The sequence below is a fragment of the Colias croceus genome, chromosome 22 (genome assembly GCF_905220415.1).
Source record: "Colias croceus chromosome 22, ilColCroc2.1".
Classification (NCBI taxonomy): Eukaryota; Metazoa; Arthropoda; class Insecta; order Lepidoptera; family Pieridae; genus Colias; species Colias croceus.
The window spans coordinates 7,589,123-7,613,128 of record NC_059558.1 but is presented as its reverse complement, the minus strand read 5'-3'; the positions used below and the strand labels follow the sequence as shown (position 1 = coordinate 7,613,128).

Sequence of the window (24,006 nt, the reverse complement as noted above, 5' to 3'; positions counted from 1 at the left end):
TTATGTTTAAAAAAGTAGCGAGGTATATCTTAAAATTTATTATATCGATGAGATAAAAGGGGTGAGATGCCATAGTTATCATACTGCCTATGCAACTGAATCGACCTTACTCCGTTGGGTAATGGGTTCCTTCACCATTTATTTTGTAATTTATTCACATTTAGGAACACAAGTAGCTGTTCTTGTATTTTAGAGCCACCCGCGGCTTAATTTGCGTGGCCTATAATTTTTTTTTACTATTTGGAATTTCAAAGCTGAGTAGGCATTTATTACGGTTAAAATCTAAAATCGGCCCAATTGTTTTAACGTGATTTACGCAAATATAGAAAGAGACAATTTGTGGTGGTATGGATTTTTGCAGGCACTTAATGCAATTACTACCTCCGGGCTCCGTATAATATAGTTTTCGTTTTTCATATAAAAACTGTACGTTATATTTTTTGAAAGAGCCTGGTGGTGCCATTGAGTACCTACAAAATAATTATCAAAGGTAAGGTAGATAGGGTGGGAAAATGAAACAAGAAATTCATTTGGTTACTTTTATTTACCAGTCAGTATTAAAATTGGATATGCAATCCATGCGTATAATATAAAAGCGATCATTCCTGAGTCTTGTACACAATACGATCTAAAATTTTGACTTGGTCATTTAAATACAAAAGATAAATGCACTTATGCCTTACACATGGCAACATTATAAGTTTTTGGCAATTTCATACACGCGGTAAATTGCACGTTTTGTTAAAAACTAAAATCATTATTTTAAAATCGATCAATATATATAAATAAAAAATAATCATCCAATTTTAAGAAAATAATCTAGTCTTCGACATGATAAAAATAAATTATTGATGTTACAGTTTTAAACTATGAATCGTAGAAATATAAACATTTTTAATTAAAATTTTGTGTCACCTAGTCTAAGTCTAGATTTAAATTAGTAGAAAATATTGTAAAAAGTCTACGAGCAATTTTTTAGCTTTTTAAATAATACCACAACCTTAATTTACGCAAGGTCGTTTCTAACAATACTGTAAAGTACAAAAAGTGTGTATATTATTCAAATAAAATTCAGTCATGCGATTGTGGTAATGCCTAGGCGGATTCAGTTCATAAATCCCTGATTCCGGTGCCGTAATTTGCGCCTCCAGCCCTGTTCAAAGCGTCCTTAAATTGATCAATATCAATTTCAGACTGACTCTCCAACTGTAATTCCACAGCAAAGTTCTGAAATAAGAAAAATACAATTTTAATGAAACATTCAAATAAATAGTATAATTATTATTATTGTAGTAGAAGAGCCGCACTTTAAAACTCTATTATCTATGCTCGGCATGTGACAGTCTCTCTCACGCTTTGGCGGGAAGTACAATGTCAAATTAAACTGACATCTGTCTATCGTGTGTTTATTTATTGCTCGCGTGTTTGTGTTCGAGTGAGTTTTTATCGCAAAAAATCATAAAATGCAAGATATATTCAATAAAGTGCCATGCAGAGAAAGTCAGATAAATGGTTTGATTGATCTACTTGGTGATAGCGATGAACCGTTGCCGCCTTGTATATTTCTAAGTGGAAGTATGGCTACTGGTAAAACTTTATGCGTAAACAAAGTATTAGAGTATTTAAATTATAAACATGTAATAATTGATTGTATAGAATGCTACACCTCTAAAATAATGTTCGAGGAAATAATAAACGAACTTCAAGAATCTGATGCCGATACAAAATGCGACTCATTGTCAGATCTCATAAATAACTTAAATAATTTATACCCAAAAATAAAATATGAGCCAGTTATATTGGTATTCGATAGAGCAGAGAGATTAAGGAACATGGACCACAGCATAATGTGTACATTTCTTAGATTAAAAGAATTGTGCAAGTTAAATATATGCACAATATTTGTCACACAGCTGATATACGATAATTTCTATTTCAAAATGGGTGTACGAGATCCGATAAAATTGTATTTCCCGAATTATAACAAAGAAGAATTATTCAAAATCATTTTCTTGCATCATAAGTCATTTGTGCGACACTTGAAGAGTAACTATGAAATAGACAGTGATATCGAAGAAGAACTTGAGAAGCCAGAATTGTTTGCAAACTTTCTTAACGCATTCTTGAGCGTGTTCTACCGACCGTGTCGTGATTTGATCGAACTGCAGCACATGGCGAGAGTGAATTTCGTTAAATACTGCGAACCAATTATAAAAAATGAAATCAGTGCAAGCGACTTGTCCAAGCTCTGGCGCCACATTGCTCCAATACTCAAAACAAGCCTTGAACTGCTATATTTGAGAATAAGCACTCAAAAACTGGCTATCCCTTCCCCAGGTAAAGAGAACAACAATTGTATGGATATAAACAACTACCAATTTGAGAATACATTAAAAGAAGAACTCATGTCGACAAAGACATTTGCACAAAGTTTTGAGCTACCATACTATGCTAAATACCTCCTGATTGCAGCATATCTGGCTAGCTATAACCCTCCAAAGGAGGACAAGCGCTTGTTCATGAAAAATCATGGAAAACAGAGAAAGAGATTACAACAAGTGAGAGCGAAAGCAAAAATTACTGAAAAACTAAATACACAGCTTGGTCCCAAAGTATTCACCCTAGATAGGCTTTTGGCAATATTCTATGCAATACTTGAAGAAAAAATTGGTCTAACAAGTAACTTATTAGCACAGATCGCTACTCTGGTTGAACTAAAACTTATTGCTGGCAATAAGGAAATAGATTTAGACTCCTCAAAGTATAAATGCATTGTTGGCTACGATTTTATATCTGCCGTTGCACAAACTGTTGGCTTTAATGTTAGAAAGTATTTGTACGACTTTATTTAATACTTTATAACTGGAAATAAAATATTACAATCATTTAGTTGTTTTATTATGTCTGATGGATAGTTTCACACATAAAGACCTTACTTCATAGGATCATTTCTATAGTAAGCTCTTCACGAGAACTCTTCACACATTTTAATTAGTCTAGTTTAGATGTATATTGGTCACACAAATAAAAAAATTATTTCGGTGTTAGATAGCCCATTTATTGAGGAAGGCTATATGCTATATATCATCACGCTAAGACCAAAAGGAGCGGAGCAATGCGGGTGAAACCGCAGAGCACAGCTAGTTTGTTGTACCTATATTACTATACTTAATAGGTATTAAAAATACATTTTGATTCATTCTTCCAGTTATGTTATTGATGGAAAATTTCTATAAAGGCAAAGATAGTTTTCAGATTAAATGAAACTGATTAATTGTGGCCTGATAGATAATGTTTATTGCAGAAAAGTGCTTTTAAAGGATTAAGATAATATTTACTCATATTGATAAACCTTTTCATGAAATAATATTTTATCATAAGTGCTGTATACTGAGAATTTTTATAATCATTTCTGTTTTTTCTATGGTTTGATTTAAGATTACATTAAATTGATATCCATCTTTAACCGACTTCAAAAAAAGTATTATGTATGTAGGTACACCGGTTACGCCGGTTTCTAAACCGATTTACGTGATTGTTATTTTTCGCCATTCGCCAAATCATGCTGATTCATACTGCAGACAAATTGTATGAATTCGCTGTTTACAAAGGCCCAAAATTATCTTATTGGAAATTGTATAGCATGTCTGTAGGTACAGAAAATTTGTAATATGTAATAATATTTCCTGAACGCAGCGCACGGCTGTAACTAATTTAATAATGTGACTCATTGGAGTTGTTAATTTTAATGATGTAAGTATGTAGGTAAATAAATAATACTTAAGTTATAAGTTTTCTTTCTTGGCATGAACCACCCCAATACCTAAATTAAATAAAGAGGTTGAAATGATAGTTCTTCAAAATTAAAAAGACAATATTATTAGTAAGTTAGGTAGGTACTACATACTAATTATATTAAAAGTAAATGGATGTAGCTAATATCTTATTAAATCTCCGGGAGTGCACGTCTAAATGTGGCTAAATAGCAACATTTTACTTCCACAGATATTGTACCGTGATTGCGAACAAGACGCTTATAATAATCTATATTTTATACGCAGTGGAGCAGTGGTGGCTCAGTGGTGAGACCTCGGACTTCGAATCGATAAGTCCGGGGTTCGAGTCTCAAGACCAGACGAGCGCGCAGGAAATAAATTGATTTTTCAATTTATCTGCGCATGTTGTAACATCACCACTGCTCGAACGGTCAAGGAAAACATCGCGAGGAAACCGACATGTCGAAGAATTAAAAAGTTCGACGACATGACGTTGTCATCCGCCAACACGCACTTGGCCAGCGTGGTGGATTATGGCCTGTACCCTCATAGGAGGCCCGTGTCCCAGCAGTGGGAACGTATATATGGGCTGATGATGATTTATTTATTTATTTGATGATGATGATGATATTCTATACAGTTTGTCAAATTAATTATAATTTGACAAACTGTATAGAATATGTGTTTCACAATAAGTGGTTCAGGCTCTAAACATAAAAATACATCTATACATATAATAAATCTGTAGAAGGGTCAATTCTGTACATTGAAAATATTGAAAAAATAAATACGAGGGGGTGTTACTGAATCGATACCAAACCTAAATTTGTGATTAAAAAAATTTTTGTCTGTCTGTCTGTCTGTCTGTATGTGAAGGCATCACGTGAAAACTACCGGTTCGATTTCGATGAAACTTGGTATAATTAATGATAAATATAATTAATACCTTATTATCCTGGGCGTAAAATAGGATAATTTTTATCCTGGAAAAATACGTAGAAAAAAAATAATCTTAATTTTTCAGTTTTATCCATAGACGTTGTTCTGTAGAACCGCGAACACACGTTGCGTATTATTATAGACCTAGCCGTATTTGGGTCCAATAGATATTTATAAGATGTCATTGTCAGAGTTACTCAAAATGGAGAAATAAACCATCCACGCGAAGACCGACATCCGCGCGGACGGAGTCGCGGGCGGAAGCTAGTATATACATAAATAGCTGCTATAAAGTTATAACACTATTTGGCTTCCCGGTAATCGGATAGAAATCCATGTAATACCACAGATATTAAATAGTTGTCTACGTAAGTGATACGTCATGGATACGTCAAATGTTTATAGACCATAGATAAATAAATAAAATACTTATTGAAGTCCCGTGTTCCCTTATAGTGGGGTATATGGGGCAGATGCACTATACAAATTCTGTGTCCTAAGATACCGAATTTTAAGCTATTGCATAGCTTCTATCGCGGGCCTTGAGCGCGGGGACCGAATCGAGAAATTCCGTAACGAAAAAACCTCACGCTCCCCACTCCGACGGGCAGAGGTGTGGCTTGAAGGCATAGCATGCAATAGCTTTACCGCGGCAGTCCCCGAGTGCTACACGTCGTTTTTTTTTCGTCTCCACCGGGAATCGAAACCTGGATCCCTCGGTTTTACGCTCATGCGTCAGCCACTGTACCATGGAGGCTGAAAAAAATACTTACAGATATAATATCTTTGATGATCGCTTTATCTGTGGACATCTTGGCGCGGTTGATGACGGACACGTTGGGGCCCACCCACGTCATGAACATGAACTTTTTGCGTTTCGACATCTCGTCTCCCATTTGCAGCCTGTGGAATAAAACTTGCTAAAAAAATGGTGTGGAACTATTATAGTAATAAGAGAGCTGTTTATTATGTGAAGATATAAAAATATTTTAACTGATCTGTTATAATTAAATAACATAATAAAATTGTATACTACACGCTTCTACTAGTTATGTTAGGTAAATATATTGAAGACAATCTTAAGGAAATCAAACGATTATATGGCATATTCCTTCGAATTAGCAGTAGCTTACATTTTATAACAAATCGTAAATTACGTACGCACTCACCAAATAAACAATTCAAATATTTACATTACAATTTTATAAACAATTTCTAAATGCCCTTACCTCAGATACCCAAAAGCCCGCTCGTCATCAGAGAACTGAGTCCTAAACTCCGTGAAGTCGCTCCCTCGCGCTGAGCAGACTATCCTGGCGCCTTCGAATTTGAAAACCGCCCTGCAAATAAAACATTTCAATTATTTATGAACAAACATTTACTAAGGGTTGATTTTATTTTTAAAATAGATGCCAGATTGAGTATCCAAAGAAAACAATTATGCTCCCAGTATTTATAATTATAAGGAACTTTAAATTTGTGCGATCTATTTTTGAGTAACCTTCTTCTTCAAGCATACGAAAAAATACTTAGTTTTCTTTTATTGTAAGATATAATCGGAATATTCTAAAATGCATCCGAAAGTATCTGGTCAAAAAATAAATTTGAAAAAATAGATTATCATTTTTTATATCTCTTTGGACTTTGAGTCTTTGACGCTACCAAACTTTGGGAGGTAATCCCCAAGTCGACCTTAAAATCAACCTTATACATAATCCATTTTGTAGTTGCCAAGTTTAAACAAATAGTACTTGTTGTCCGTTAACAAATACGCACGATTAGGAGCCGGGAATGCGCTAAACGTTCATTCGCTCATTAATTTTCATTCAATGCTGTGTTTATATTGTAATTGACGTCCGATACTTGAGTGAGTTAACTCTTGTTACTGTGTCGACCGTTTATTGGAAAATGCTCGGTTTATCAGATAGTTTTATAAAAAATAAGATGTTTCATTGTATCTATGGAAACTAATCTATACTTACTAATATTATTAACCTGAAGAGTTTGTTTGTTTGAACACGCTAATCTCAGGAACTACTGGTCAGATTTAAAAAATTCTTTCGGTGTTAGATAGCCCATTTATCTAGTAAGGCTATTATAGGCTACATATCATTACGCTAAAATCAACAGGAGCGGAGCCACGCGGGTGAAACCGCGAAGCGCAGCTTGTAATATTATAAAACTAAAGTGTTAGTTTAAACGTGCTAATCTCAGGATGTACTAGACCGTATTCAATAAATGTTTCACAGACCACAGTTGGATATTAGTGACCCTTATTTGTAAAGACCATGGCACTATGCAGGTGTCCTACCTTCCGTGTACTATGCTCAATGGAACTTATAGATTTTCATAGGCTGATTTCTCCTCTAAATTGGGTAAGAGCTAGCGCGCAAGAGCAACTTTTGTCTCCGCAACTATTTTGTCTCTCCCATCAACTCTACGGGCTAGTAAGAAAGTGCGCGCACGTAGCGACGCAACTTCCTCTTCCTATAGAGTTGATGGGAGAGACAAAATAGTTGCGGAGACAAAAGTTGCTCTAGCGCGCCAGCTCTAAATCTTACCATTCGGTGGGAGTAGCATCAGATCTGACGTCTTCATATGCTGAACGTATCGTGTCTCTGTCTATACCGGTGGTCATGGCTACCTGAAAAAAAAAGAAACAATAAATAAACCGTTTAATGTTCAAGTGTTCAACATAGTTTTTAAATGAATTACATAGAGCTAAAAAAGAATTTATCGGCCGTGAATCGGCAATCTATTGCTCTGATGATTTGATTTCCTTGTCTATGGTTAAAAACTATTTTGACGCTGTAGGGACAGGAATACGAATGCTATTAAATTATGAATGCAACTTTTGAACAATATTTGCTGGAATCATGATTATATTATAATATTATGTGTGTCTTGTGGTAAAATACATATGTTACTGTATGTATAGACTGAAGTTTATAGAAAATCGTCATCTTGGACTATAAATCATAGTAAACTAATATTATAAAGCTGAAGAGTTTTATGTTTGTTTGTTTGAACGCGCTAATCTCAGGAACTACTGGTCCGATTTGAAAAATTATTTCGGTGTTAGTAGCCCATTTATTGAGGAAGGTTATAGGCTATATATGATCACGCTAAGACCAACAGGAGCGGAGCAATGCGGGTGAAACCGCGGGGAACAGCTAGTCATCAATATATAGAGTGTAACTGCTGCACATACAGAACATATTATATAAATGTACCAGTTACACTCTATATTCCAATGCACTTCTCAAATCTCAAAGCACCACTGAAAGTGTCATGATCACAAACAACGTGAAACATGGTTCTGATCGATTATGCTCCATTTACCAATCAAAAGCGGCTGTCATGTTCTAGAGTGGTGAAATCTGAAGATGCTCTGCTGTATAATGAATACGAATAGCTTCAGTCAATTATCCGATCTCACTTATCGACTAAACGACGTTTTGTTGGCGCCAACTTCGACTGAATTCGTACCGAGATTAGGATGTGAGAACGTACGTGTAAAGTGAGTTATAATTCGAATAGATTACAATTTTTTGCATAAATAATTATGATTGTCTATTTGTTCATAAGGACAGTTTTAATTATTACGACTTTACTTTTTCCTGGATAATTTTTTAGCGAAAGAAACAGCTTAAGCCTGGGTATGTTTCTAAAATGTAAAAGTCCTAAATACCCATATGAAGGTTAAGTATTTTAGCCTGTAGGCATTATATACATGATTTTATAAATACACCATGTAACACAGATGAAGCTGGGTGAACCCCTTGTATAATCCACACACTCCATATATAGAATGGTAGAAACAAGAATAGTTACCTACCAATACATGCCATCACGTACTTTCGTAAATATACCATTTATGGTTTCAAAGCATACAGTTTCAGTTTACGTAGAATAATAATAATAGTCAGTGCATTATTAAATAATACATACTTTAATAATGATCAAAGAATTATGTTATTAAATATAAGTAGGCTATGGGTATAGTGATCTTTCTAAGATTTTTGGGAACTTTTCGTTAATACCTATTATTCTTAGTTTTTATAAGTAGTTTGTGTGTCAATAAAACGCTGTTATATTAAAATTAAACACAAACATTAAATATTTATTAGTTAGAAGTTAAGTAGATTTATTTTTATCCACGCCTTTCTCTGAAGCTATTAATTGGCTTGTCACCACTATCTTTTAATTGGCTCTCATTTACACTAAAACTGTACTTGAAAGAATGTGACTTTCACTAAAGATAGCTGATAATAACAGGAGTAACTTATTCTACTTCATTTGAAAAAACAATTGAGGATTGTTAAAAAAAATACGCGGATGAAGATGTGGGTATCAACTAGTACAGATTACAGATACAGATTACAGATACATACATAAAATTAGCATAGAAATTTCATAAATAAGTAATTACAACAAATAAGAGATGACACGATAACCATATTAATACAAAACTTTAAAAATCACATTTTGAAGACATTATATTTTATAATTAAATCATATTTTGTTTTCATTAGAAAACAAATGATTTACGCAGCCTGTTTTAAATCTTTAAAATATTTTCTTTCAACGCGTAACTCGCGAAGTACAAACAAGAAAGTATTTAGTACCTTTGTAGTTTGTATAACAGTATTAAGCTTTAATTGTAATAATTAACAAGACGCCATTACGGTGCGCGCAGTGAGAGGTGATCCGAATATGTAGGGTTACCAGCCATATTTTTTTTCAATAATTCAGAATTTTTTTCCTTAAGAAAAAGTTAAACATCTTATTACTGCTGTTTTTTTATTATAATTAAAATGCCTTCACATGTTATTCATAAAAAAAGACTTCCATAGACAATAGACATACATTTTTATTTATAGTTTCTTTTAGCGCAAGGAAAAAATATTTTCCCAATAATGCATACGTTGCAGTTTTTTATCATAGTGCCTGTAGTTAGATGCACAAGATTAAACATGTACTTACTACAAGTATTTTACGTTACATTGTATTTTAAAATCTATTATAACTTGCCAATAAATTAAATTTAACTATAACATTCTTTCCTACTATTTAATGAAGGTAAATTATAACTCCATCTTATATTCTCCAGAAGTATGTATTATAAATGCCAAGGAAACGATGTATGAATGGATAAACATACTATTATGTTATTCTCAAAAAGAACATAATATTGTAATTAATAAAATTGAGCACAGATAGGTATAGATTATAATCTTGATTGGCATGACACATGCTTCTAATCCTAGTACCACGCGTACTTTAAATATAATTATGAAAACCATATGAATGTACCAAGTTAATGCTCATCAATATGTTTAAAACACATGACGTATCCATAAAATTTGTTTATGATCTAATCCTCTAATTCCCCAACGCGGCGGCCCGTGTAAAAATAATTTTTACGATGGCAACACGCATACACCGTGTCGTGGGTAATTTTTCCAAGTAAAAGCCGTCATATGTCTATTTAGTGAAATGCTACAAACGAGATTAGATATAATGTTTAATTTTATATTTCGTACTAATTACTAAAACACTCTTAACTTACTAATAGCGCAGATAATATAATACTATCTAATAGTATACCTATGTATGTAATTTAGATAATTTGGTTCTGAAATTGCGCATACCTATTCATCAAACTCAATCAACTGAAACCAACTTTAGTTAATCCCACTATAGGTAAAGAAAAGCGGGTCAGCATCCAGAACACATTTTCTAATACAATAGATAATTACTACCTTTCTACAAAATCTATACTAATATTATAAAGCTGAAGAGTTTGTTTGTTTGTTTGTTTGTTTGTTTGAACGCACTAATCTCGGGAACTACTGGTCCGATTTGAAAAATTCTTTCGGTGTTAGATAGCCCATTTATCGAGGAAGGTTATAGGCTATATTTCATCACGCTTCGGGCAACAGGAGTGGAGCCACGGGGGTGAAACCGCGCGGAGCAGCTAGTATATTATAAGTAGTTTTAATATCCGATATTGAAGTCAACTTGCCTTTACCTTGGAGGAGCAAGAAAAGCCGGAATGGCACGACTCAATATCCTGGACATCTTCGCTCTTAACAGACACATCTTCCTTTCCTTCCTTCACGATAGCATATAGCTCATCTACCCTGCTCTTTAGAACCTTTACATCATTCTTCATCTTCCGTCTATCTGTTACAGCATCTTCTAAGCCTACCAGCTTCTCAGAACACTGGGTTAATATCCGCCTCAACTCATCAACATTCCGAGACAGAACATCGAACTTATTTATTATACTGTTCTGGTTGTTTGTCAGTTTGTCTATATGATCCTGCAGGTTTCTGTAGCTGCCCTCCATGGGATCGGTCATAGTTTGAGTTTTATATTTTCTATTATTGCATTATTTATATAAATTGGAATAAATCGAAACTGCCGTGTCGATGTGACACGGACATTGTCATGTGGTTTCGTTTTTCGCTTTGATTATTTTTAGATTACCTCTTTGGTTATTTTATAAAAGTCGGAATTTTTTTAGAACGTCTTATTTTTTCTCTATAATAATTATAGCAAATACAATATTTTCATTATCCTCTACATTGCAGATTGTACATGGAGGCTAATAGAACTTCAATAATAGCCTTGACATTGGTCAAATGGACCAATTCAAAGGGCATAGAACCACTTCTATATGCTTCCTAATAATAATATTTATTGCATATTTTTTTATATTGAAGATCTTTTCTTCCAGTTTTATTCAAATTTAAAACTCGATTTAGTTGATACCAAGATTTTTAGTTTCAATTCATTAGCGCCCGAGCCCTGAGCTCTAATGACCATGATTCAAATGAATTTGTTTGTAATAAAAGTGAAGACAAATTACGCATAATGTTTTGACCATCTATATTCTGCTACAGATAAATCGTGACGTCATCTCTGTCCCTAATACAAGGCACAAACAAACAGGAAACTCGGAGTATTAACCCGAATTAAATATGACCGAATTATATTCTTGTTCATATACGCATCATTTGAAAAGGAAACGACTGGTTGTGATTCCATGTTATTTATCTAGATTGCAAGGAATTTTTGGGCGGGAATCCTTCTTAAGCTTAATGACCTTCTTGTCTGGTCATTTCTTTATTTATTTCTTCATTTTGGAAAATATATTTATTTAATCAGACTTCTCTTAGAAGATTCTTTGGACCGTCATATTTTAGGGAAATTAGGAATCATCGTCTCAGAAAGTCGAGTTATTTTTCAAAAAATAATTTACTATAATATGTATATGAAACTTTACAGAAATTCGAATCACGCGTGGTAGGGATAAGAAAAAGATGGCGCGTAACGGAAAAATGTCACGCGTAACGAAAAAATGTTACACTCAATTTTTTTCCAACTCCGATAAAGAGGTTTCACTTCAATAAATCCAATACATATTCACGAATGATATACCTAATAGGCTTTCTTAACATATTTGACAAGTAGGTAATTGTTTAAGTGAATATAAAATAGAGTAGAACACTTAGCTTTTAGCACCGTTGGTTACATTATATTAATCTAGATTCTAGGTATTGTATTACACTATCCATTTAATTATTTCTTATCTATTGCACATTTGACAGGGTTTATTTTAATGATAGAGGCTGATAGAGGCAGACATGATAGAGTCTAAGATTTTCAATTTTTTGTTCGCAAATAGAAACTTTGTGTATGTTATTAAGTTTTATATTTTAATGCATATTGACTTAAATACCTACATACAAATTATGGAATATGAAATATATAATATTTACGTAGAAAATGGTAGAAAGTTTCTCGTAATAAAATATTTATCGAATATCGGCCAGATTGATCTTAAAAAATTGATATTTTCAGACAATTATTTTTTAACTACATAGTTACTACAAATCAATAATTTTATATACCATCGGGTTTTACATTGTTTATGCAATTCTTACATGAAAAATAACATAATAATAACGGGCTTCATTACCTGTAATAAAAATACAATAATTATAATGTCTAGTAAAAACTTTCTCTCAGTAAAACTAAAACTACAATGTAAAACCCCTTTTTATAATGTATTCACGTCTTTATTTCAATTTAATTAGACTCGGTGGCAGTTCTAAGGAAGTACTTGAAGCGTAAAATTAATATTTTTCAACTGAATACACTTTCGCTGAAGTGAAAATGTTACATCATCCGAAAGCATCTTAAAATATGTAATTTTCTGTAGCTAACTTCGAAACATTATAGGTACTAGTTATGTAAATTATGAAACAGTTAGTTATTAGTTATTTTATTTCAGAAAAAAAATATTGTAAATTGAAAATAAGAGAATATTTATGATGTAGGTACCTATTAAGTGGATATTGCAATTTGTAACTTGAGGGAACTTTATTAACTTTTATTATTATAAAATAAGAATCAATGTTACGAAAATCCTTTACTGTTTTGAATTTAATAAAATTATAATTCGCAATGAAAGTGGGTAGTTAATAATTTGAACTAAAATTAAAATGGCTTTTTTTCAAATTACCTAACTTCGTCGTTCAACACAAAGTAGGTATTTTATAAAGACAACAAAATGATGCTTCTAAACAAGTTATTAAACATCAATAAAACTATAACAATTGAATAGTATATGTACATTAGATTAGTCACAATATATCAACAATTTATCAGGCTCTATAAACATCTATTGTTATCCTTTGAAAATCGTTAGTTTATGTCAATTATTGTTGTTCAAACAATTATTACAATGCTAAATGTTATTTATACAATGCTGATTAGTTCTGTGATATTTTAGATAATATTATAAATGCGAAAGTAACTCTGTCTGTCTGTCTGTTACTCAATCACGCCTAAACTATTGAACCAATTTGCATGAAATTTGGTATGGAGATATTTTTATACCATAAAGGACATAGGCTACCTTATATTGCGTATTATGTACAACGGGCGAAGCCGGGGCGGACCACTATAGTTGGAAAATAAATACTTAAAAAACTCGATAAAGGTGAACAGGTATTCCTATGAATTACCGTAGACGACTTCCAAACGATGTAGGTACCTACAATAAACGTATTGGAAGTTCGTTCTCTGTAAATTCTGGAATTATGGAATTTATAAAGTAATACCTATGTATCTACAGAGCATTTATGTTCTGAAGAAAACGTTAATATATTAAAGAAAATTGCATATTATAATTAACTTGGATATAAAAAAAATACGTTTGTTTAGATATTTAAGTACTAATCACAATAAACTTTTAACATTGAATTTAGCCTTAATTTTGGTATGCAAATAGATGGAATAACGTATTGAACGTTTTGATTTAGATAATATAGATTACCTACGTTGTTTACATTATCATAATTTTCACATAAATTTTGATACTTGAGGATAACGCATGTTGATTATATGTATTTTTGTATATTTATTGATATTTAATGGGTAACTAATATCATGTAAAGAATAAATACTACTTAAATTTATTTATGTAGATGTCCGTCATCCGCGGTCGTATGCAAAAAAAATTACCGACGGGGATGAAAGAATATTGAGCTTTCGCCCAACGTAAAATCAACGCGAACGCAGCTGGGGGCAAAATTAACAAAAATTGATGCCAGAATAACAGAATTAAGAAAAACTAACTACTTAGTTTACCATTTATCTGACTCCTGAACTTAATCTCAGCTATTTAAGTTCCCGCCACCCGCCATATTGAAGGATTGAAGGTCAACAGACGAGAAATTAAAAATAAATGTGACGCGCGCGAGTTGAACGAACGGGTATTTAGAGAATTTAGTTTTCACGTGGTGAAAGGATCGTGCGAACTCATCCTTAGTTTACAAAATTAAAAAGTGAGAATGCTAAATAAACAATGCTCTACACTGGCACAGTTGACAGATATGTACTACGTACATACAGTTAGGAAACTAAGCCCACCCCCATGAAATTATGACGTATAGCTATAGGGCTGTTACTTTTTGATATTTAACCGACTTGAAAAATAAAGGAGAAGGTTATCAATTCGGCCTGTATATTTCTGTTTGCTTTTTTTCACAGTTGATTTTGTGGTAATTTGGAGATTAAAACCCGTTAAAATACAAAAATGGTGTAGCCTAAATATGAATTTACAAGAAGAAACAATCCGAATTAATACAACTTGTAAAAGTAAATACGTTTTTATCAGTGCTATATTTCGAAATCTAGTTTTGTTATGGACGCCGAAGGCTATTTAATGTACCTAAATTATTTATAATGCTTGATATTTGTATTATACATATATTCAATAATTATTTTAAACCAGAATTTACAATACTTGTATGTAGGTATACCTACTAAATTATTTTTAAAACGATAAATTGAATTAAATTAAAAAACACAAAATATGCAAAAATAAATTAAAATTATTATTATACGAGCATAGAACCTCTACCTTTTTGTTTTAGGAAGAAAAAGAAAATAGTTTGACAGGCTTAGTGCTTGACAAAGTGGAGACGCCACGTATCGATAAAAATACAATAATTATAATATCTATCTTTTCTTCCCTAATATTTACGTAATTATGCACATAAATTTAAACAAGATTTTTTTAAGGTTTCCTTTTTTTTATATTTTCGTGCTCTTCTAGATTGCGTAAAAAATAGATGCGACCTTTAAACAGACTGGACTCCTAATAGTGACTATTTGTAGCTATCATTTTGGTAGAAAATATGTCAACTTAATTTAAAACTCATGCTGCCATATCTATAGAAATTAAAAAATAGTCTCTTTTTAACTTGTAGTCAGATACGTTTTTTACAAATATATTTATTGAAAGGGCTACAAACTGAAACAATCGATATTTATTTAATGTACATTGACATCACTTTAAACTTTTTTCCATACTATATTCAAAATCTATGGATGTATCACCCGCTACTATCGATCCCCCTCAATACCCTCGAAAACACGCTTGATGGGGGGGGGAGCCATTTCGAACATTTTGTATGAAGTTTCCTTACTGTATGTATCTGTATATTGTGACACTGGTCTCAATAGAACGAATTTTCTATGGCGCGGCGCGGCGTCATTTGAATTTAGAATGTCAAATAACATAATTTTTGGTGTTGTCATTTTTTTAAGAGAAGAATAATAAAGTAGGTACCAATACAGTGGATATTTGCATAGTTTCACATTTCTTTTCTCTTCTAACACGAACCGTAATATTTATTAGGTAATTACTTATACTTTTTATAACTAGGGTACTTGTAGGTATTAAAAACGTGGGTGAAATAAAAAGAGTTAACAAATTACTTACAGATTAACTAGAAACATAAGCACAGACTAATTAAATTAAAACCAATAGCGGTCTATAAATCATTGCCTTATCAAGATATAATGTCAGTGTATAGCAATATAGATCTTAATAGATCTACATTGTTTCCAGCACCAAATAAAGAAGTGGATGAAATACTGTGGCTAGTAAGAGATAACGCGTTTCACAAACTCAAACGCTAACTTAAACTTAATTTTAAATCAATAATTATAAATAAGAAATGCAAAAAAATAAAAATATGTGTACATGCCTGGCTGTGCTCTACGAAAAATAAGTTGAGAGTAAAGTAGGTACTAATAGCCCAGATAAGCTTTTACCTAATGAATCCTAAGGATTATTTTTATATAACTACGTCTTATTTTCTTCAAATAGATACTTTTCTTTACTAAATGAATTACGTAAATTAATAATGAAACAGATAAAATACTGATGAAATGAATTTAAATTTTCATCAAAATATTTTGATGATTGCAGAGATTTCAGGCGCAAAAAAAAATTAAAATTACGACGCAATCCGACCACTTGTATTGCAATGTGGAATGTTGACAAAAACTATTTAAAATATGCACCCCTTTAAATAGCACTCTTAAATATTAAGTTCTTGTACAGAGTGGATAATTGGAGTTATTATACGGGACATTTGTGAGGTAATATTTTCACAAAATGGCTTATTATGAGGGATATGGTTGACGATGTATTACACTTCCTGGCGTAAAAAAAAATTGTAAAATATACGAAAAATTTTACATTTTCAAATGTTGTACTAAACTTGAGGTGTGCGTCGTATTGGTATTCGTACGTAGGTATGTGTGAACCGGCATTAGGTTGGGTTTTAGGTTGCCTTCAGGCGCAGAATACGTCTGGTAGTCTGTAGCTAACGCTAATTTAGGGAACCTACGCATGTTGATAACAAACGCCAGAATTTGAGAATATTTTACGAATATTTTTAACAGACAAAATTGATTTCACAAAATAACATACACTATGGTTGTAATTATTTCGAAATTGGTTCGGAATAAAGGTACAGCTGAATAGGTAGGTAACAATGAATATTGTTTAACAATTATTATGGATTCGTTATTAATTAAAACACCGTTTAATATATTTTCATACGTAAAAAATATTATAGTTCCCATAATAGCTACATTTTACTATTAGCTTTATTGTTGTTTTGTTTCTATAGTAAAATAAAAGTAGGTAGGGTAATTAATTAGGTTAAAAGAAAAGTGTTATAAAATGGATGAATCATGGGAATTCCATATAAAATGTTGACTATTTGTTAATACTCATTACCTAGTCATTACTGATTATCTTTAAATTAGTATTATAGAGATTGAATCATACTTATTTATTTTTATCTTATCGATCGAAATGTTGATACAAGAAAATATTACGTGCGATTTCCAATGTAGGTAGTTATGTATTGTGAAACTATCACTAATAATAATTAATTTTAAATTTTTTTTTTTTTTTAATAACAGTAAAGTGCATATTTTTAGATTCGTAAGAGTAATGTACTAAACAACTTTGTCATTTCTACAAGAAATGAGACTCCATTTATCCAATAAAAAAAATCCTCAAATATTTAACAATAACCAGAGATCCAAATTTGGAATATAAAAGCATTCTTGTATAGAAGGAAGTGCTCTCACATGTGGATCACAAGGAAATCTTTGTTCGGTGAGATGACCCAGATTTTTGTGGGAACAGGGATTTTTAAGTGCTCGCTTTTTTAGATATTTGGATGGAACCGGAAAGTATCTTTTTAGTAGTAGTAGTAATTTCTCATTACAGTTCATATTTATTTTTATTATTTTTTTGTATTTTCGTCAATTCAGATTATATTTTCGTAAACTATTTGAATATCCCTAAAACAAGGCCATCCTGACAGAACATGGGTTGCAGAAATGGTCATACAAAAATAATACGTTACTAACTAAGTTATTATAACGAAAGATGAAAAAAAAAATCGAACATGAACGTTGATTTGAAAAAATAACAACTCTTCAGTTCTCGTCTTCAAATGAAAAATATGCGCCCCCGAGTACATCGACCTTATTACTCACAAATCAATGGCCTTAGATAATTCATAAGTGTGTTGGTTAATTATTCAAGATTTAATATAATCTGTCACTTCAAATTATTCTATTGATATAAGGCGACGCTTCATTGTTTCTTTTTTACTGTGTTAAGGCGTAGGTAATTACAGTTACTCAGAATAATTGTTATTTTTGAAATAGGATGTAGATACCATAGATACGTAGTAATTGAAGTTTTGGTATATGAAAAAATTACCATCATTCTGTGTTTCTTTCCGAATATGTATTAATAAACTCAAACATTTATTTATGAACTTTCTGGCATATTTCCTAATTATAGGGCTATGAAAATCACTAAAAACTTGTTCCAAGTGAAACTGCAATCATTTTAAAAGAAGCTTAGAATACGTATATAAATCCAACGCCACGCAAGTACATAACGTATTAAATTTTCTTATAAAAATATAATGCAAAGATGAACCAACACCCAAGCTGCATTGTTTCAAGCAAGGTTTCAAGGAATTAAGTCCCCCTGACGTCAAATGACACGAGGGTCCTTCAGTGAAGAACCCGCGTCAAAGCTAAATGTCAAATTTGACAAACATCTTTTATCTGTGAAGGACTCTAGTCTGTATGCACTAGGACCTAGGTAATTGTTAGAAATGAGACCGCAGGATCTAGAAACAGTACGAACCTAAGAACTAAATAAACAATAAATGAAAATTTAGCCAAAAAATTACATGCCTACTTACCTATAGATATTTAATTCTAATATAACTAATCAATGATTCTATTTATATTATATTATTTTACCATATTATAAGTATATATTATGACTTTGCAACATAAATCAATATCAGAATCCGATATCAATTACTTATCGATAATGAAATATGCGAAGGAAATAAAATACATACCTGTGTCATGTGTATACAGATAAAGATCTATATATTTTTAGAAATTTTAATAACCATTAAAAGGACATCAGTTTTCCCACAAAACACGCGAACAATAAAAACTGTGAGAACAAGGCTATCCTTTGCTTTACGTTTTCATTCACAATTTTTATACCACCATTGAAATACTAGCATACATTTCGGAAACAAAACGAAAAAATCAGCTGAATCGCAAAAGCGCGGGAAATACACAGACTATAAAAAATCCATTGTCATAATTCTTGGAATGGAACATTTAAAAAAGTATCTTCGTTCAAAAACGGCCGCAGAATCGGAACATTTCTCGATTTGTCCATTGTATACAAATTATACGTAAAACAGACTATACTAAAAAAACAAATTGCATAGATTTTATGAAAAATGGATGTAAAATGCTGGCTAGTTAAGTTACGATTAATTTTAATTTCTAGTGTAATGTAAACTTCAAATTTTGCTACATCAATACTGTTGCATTTAATTTATTCGAGTACTGTTATGCTTTACTGTGCTTTCTCTAATGATAATATAAGCTTAATAGTTCCGACAAAAAATTATAAATATTTATACTGTTTTTTTTTCTTTGTTTTACTACCACCGAAATTAAAACTATATCAAAGCTAGAGTCATAATTTTCTAATAGAAAATACTCAGTGGAACTTCTTTTTTTATATCACAAAAGAACAAATCCAAGACAAAGTTATCACGTCATAAGAAAGTATTAGATATTCATACAAGGGGACAGTGAATAGCAGTGACTTGCAAAAGTAAATAAAGTACTTCCGTCTGACTCAAGCCATAAGGAGTAAAAATATATACTGGCCACAATCCAGATGTTTTCGAGGTCGACTTTTTGTTTCGTTTTATGCGAAAATAATTGAGATTTCGTATGAATTCGGCGGTATCCTTAACAAAAAAAGATTTTTACTTTTTTTGATAATTTGCAAGTCTGTTTCAAGTTCTACATACACAATTCAAATAAAGTTGATCAATTCCTGTTTTTATGAGTAAAGATATGTATAGTGTAAAAAATTAAAGCAAAGAAGTGTTGCAATTTTTTGTAAACATGATAAGAGCTTAATAAACATGTTTTTTTATACATAAATTGATTTTACTTATGTAATCTTATTATTCATTACCCTTGCAAATTTAAAAGGCCAACTGTTACCAACTGCAAATATAAAAGTCTGTATTGAATTTGATATGTTTGTTGCTCTGACATGCAAAAATTAATGAACCTAATTAGCTACAACTAGAATACCCATAGATTACCACCTAGGATAATATAAAAATGCATTTTATCAATCCAGATACCACGCGAAGCCGCAGGCTCTACCTAGTACATAGCCCTTAGCAACAAAATTAAAAAATGTCCCTTTCAAAAGAAGAGCGGCCTTCATTATCCCAAATAGGAACTTTTAATAAAGTCTTATTGTCCAATACTTCACAAAAACCAGTATATCTTGACCCGCTTCCAGATCCCAATACGGTCATTTGGAAGGTCATGCTTACGTAACAGCGGTATATAACTCAAGATTGCAATTTATAATCGCTTTAATTTTATAAATTAAGTGCCACTTGGCTATAAAAGTATTCGCGAATTATATTTAAAAGTTAAATATTTCGATTTATAAGTTTTTGAACGAATGAATGGATGTCATAAATCCTTTGGGATCTTGTTTGGGATAGTAAAAGCCTGAGTTTTTTTATTTTATTGTGTCAATGTTTTGCTATCTATTTAGGAAATAAACTTCATTTCTATTTAAATTTTCGTTAACAAAACAGTACTTAGTAAGCTTTTAACAAAAAATAACTAGTAAGATCTAAGTTGAACTTCTATGTATGGACTAGTGATGGACTATATGATATATAGGTATAACTTTATAAATAACTAGCTGCTCCGCGCGGTTTCACCCCCGTGGCTAAACTCCTGTTGGTCGTAGCGTGATTATATATAGCCTATAACCTTCCTCGATAAATGGGCTATCTAACACCGAAAGAATTTTTGAAATCGGTCCAGTAGTTCCCGAAATTAGCGCATTCAAACAAACAAACAAACTCTTCAGCTTTATAATATTAGTATAGACATACTGTATAATGAATCAATAAAAACGTCACGCCTAACGTAAATTATAAATCAACAAATAATCCATACTAATATTATAAATGCGAAAGTAACTCTGTCTGTCTGTCTGTCTGTTACTCAATCACGCCTAAATTACTGAACCAATTTGCATGAAATTTGGTATGGAGATATTTTGATACCCGAGAAAGGACATAGGCTACTTTTTATTGCGAAATATGTACCACGGGCGAAGCCGGGGCGGACCGCTAGTAATTAATAATTAAGTATGTACACAAAATTAAAATTTTTATCAGTTCGTATAATTTATCGATCCTAAATACATTAACATTTAAACAGGAATAATCGAAGTTAGTCAGGTAGTTTTTATAATAAATGGAGGTGATCTTTGAATAGGCACAACAAATTTAACATACGGCACGGTCATTGACCCCCGAATCATTTGAATCTTCATCTCTATGACCGTGTGTGAGGTTACTGATTTTTAAATGTCTATTTGATTATCCTATTTCTTACTAATAATGTTGGATGTTTTTATAGAAACGAATTTATAAGTAACATATATTCAGACGAAGTCAAGGAAGGCTCTAGTTTAAAGAAAGTAACGGTCATGTGTGATCTCGATCGCCTATTGTTTTCCCGCGCAATAATCTCAACGTCAGCTAGGTAACTGTTTAATTTGAATACTCGAATAGTTCCCAAGCTTTCGTTTTAAATTTAATAATGTTAATTCAGTAGCTTTTTACTTAAAAGATTATAGCAAAACTTTAATGAACTGCCGATTCTGGAAAATTATATTTTTTTTATTCTTTGGCGTAAAAGAACGCTATATTGTCACAAGCTAGGTAGGTATGTTGAATTTGTGTAATCTGTCATTTTTGTGAATGTGTAGTAAATTATACCTATATAATATCTGTGTATGTGTAACCGAAAGAAAGAAAGGATTTGTGTTTTTTAATAGAACGTAGGTAAGGATGTTTGATGGTAAAACACTGACAAATGCAGAGTCAAGGCAGCTTTGATTATTGTAAGGATCGCCTACATTTTTCCTGATAGCAAGATAATATTAATGGTTACGATTATGTAGCAACTAAGCTTCTTGGTAGCAACTAAAGAATACATGAACTGCCACATGTCATTCTATTACATACTCGGACGAGGCAACAACTAATAATCGATAACTTCACAATGCTGGTTATAACCTCTAGGTACGTTTGCAAAATATTACTGCTACTTCGTAGAAACACATGCGTTGTCTGGTAAAGAAAGCTGCACATTTTTAATTATTATTTATTCATAAAGTTATTTGTATAATTTATCTGTTATGTAGGTCCATAATGTCATTTCGAAATCCTGTAGAGTGTAGACTTTTTTTATACCAGCTGGTGAGTTTAAAATGGCGGGATGAGGCTAGTTTTTAAATATAATTATTTTATTACAGTTTTAATTAAACTTACCGAAAACTCGAGCTCACTGAGCTTCTTACTTTTAATTAGATCTTCTTAGTTACTTTCGTTATTTTTTTTTAAATTGAAATGACTTTTTTATAAAATATATTTTATACTAACTACGAGTGTGTTTTCTTCCACCTTTTTTTTGTACATGGAATGTGATTTTTTTTTCTTTTTTCTTGTGATTAGCGCAATTGTTAAGTTGCCTGTATATAAAATTCATTTTTTTTATTCTTAGAATAAGTATAAATGATTTATAAAATCAAGATATAAATTAACAAAGTGTAATTTCAAGCCGAGAGCCGGATGTGTTTATAAAACACAGCAATAAAATTGTGCGTTTCATTTAGTTAAATATTTTACGACTGCACGGCTCTGCAAGTATGTAAGAGTGGTTACTTTTTATTAGTTTTCTCCTATTATATGTTCTTCTAGAAAACGGTGAATTTATATCACACTTGCTAATAAATCGTAATATTAATAAATTTATTACAAACACAATACCTATTTCGTGTCGCACTCTACAACTAAAACTTGTCAAACCTTCATCTCTAAATGTATTTTTTTTATTATTTAAGCACCTAACTAGCTAAGTCAAATTTTTAATTTAAACAATTTAAAAATGTACATAAGCATTATAATAATCACATAACTAAATAGGACATTTTTCAATTAAAATTAATCTCATGTAAAACAACATCTTCAATTCAAAACAGCGCATCCATGCCTTTTACACCATAAAGAACAGTAGTAGACGGTTATCACATTAGCCTGGTATTGGGAGGCGTGCCATTGAATATATACCTACCGAAATGCACCCAGACAGACGTATAGAACACCACTTCACCCCCTTTACGTCTCAATAGCTACTAGGCGGGCATGTATGACTAAGCTTAAACGCATTTTACAAATTAACATGCGTGTTTTACGTGATTTATTGAATATTTTAGACTATATTCATTATAATAGAAAGTCAATAAATTATAAAATAGTAAAATTATATAAAAAAATTAATTAAAGACGCAGACACACGCTACAATATTTATTTTTTCTTAATTTTTTAATTAATACTAATTCAGCCAGGTACAAACAAATTTTAAAAAATATAACTTACTTTTTTAGGTCCGTTTTGGACGATGGTCTCGTATTCCAATCCTTCCACTGACATTTTTTAATTTTTTAAAACACCAAGGAGTTATCACTGTTTTAAGGCGCACGTAGCAATTGTATCGATTTGATTGTTAGCGTAAAAAATATTTTACGGCTGCGTCGCGTCGACGTTAGAACACTAAACGATTTGTTAAATCACTGTATCCATTAATTTCGATTCGTCGAATTGAACGCCAAATGACCGCGCCACCGACAGGCACGAATGCAACAACCGATGTGACGCCCACACACTACGTCTACACAGACTCCCTTCTCCAGTGAATGACTACACACTACACACGGCAAGTGCATGC

At 31.9% G+C, this 24,006-nt stretch overlaps 2 protein-coding genes and 1 pseudogene across 3 annotated transcripts; 2 read left to right on the top strand and 1 right to left on the bottom strand.

The window, feature by feature from the left end:
• Window positions 1-525: 525 nt before the first annotated feature.
• LOC123702018 (coactosin-like protein) lies at window positions 526-23,948 on the bottom strand. 2 transcript variants are annotated; one of them, XM_045649665.1, is made up of 5 exons: window positions 23,654-23,948; window positions 7,277-7,359; window positions 5,945-6,055; window positions 5,489-5,618; window positions 526-1,227 (listed from the first exon to the last, which is right to left on the bottom strand). In XM_045649665.1, the coding sequence occupies exons 2-5, from the start codon at window positions 7,351-7,353 to the stop codon at window positions 1,111-1,113; spliced, it is 435 nt and encodes a 144-aa protein (XP_045505621.1). In that variant the 5' UTR covers window positions 7,354-7,359; window positions 23,654-23,948; the 3' UTR covers window positions 526-1,110. The 2 variants fall into 2 exon arrangements, with proteins under 2 accessions (XP_045505621.1, XP_045505620.1); XM_045649664.1 differs by having other exon boundaries at window positions 23,658-23,947.
• On the top strand, window positions 1,377-2,885 carry LOC123702012 (origin recognition complex subunit 5). Its single transcript, XM_045649653.1, has one exon. It carries the CDS (start codon window positions 1,464-1,466, stop codon window positions 2,850-2,852), a length of 1,389 nt encoding a protein of 462 aa, XP_045505609.1. The 5' UTR covers window positions 1,377-1,463; the 3' UTR covers window positions 2,853-2,885.
• On the top strand, window positions 2,927-3,030 carry LOC123702047 (annotated as a pseudogene).
• Window positions 23,949-24,006: the final 58 nt, after the last annotated feature.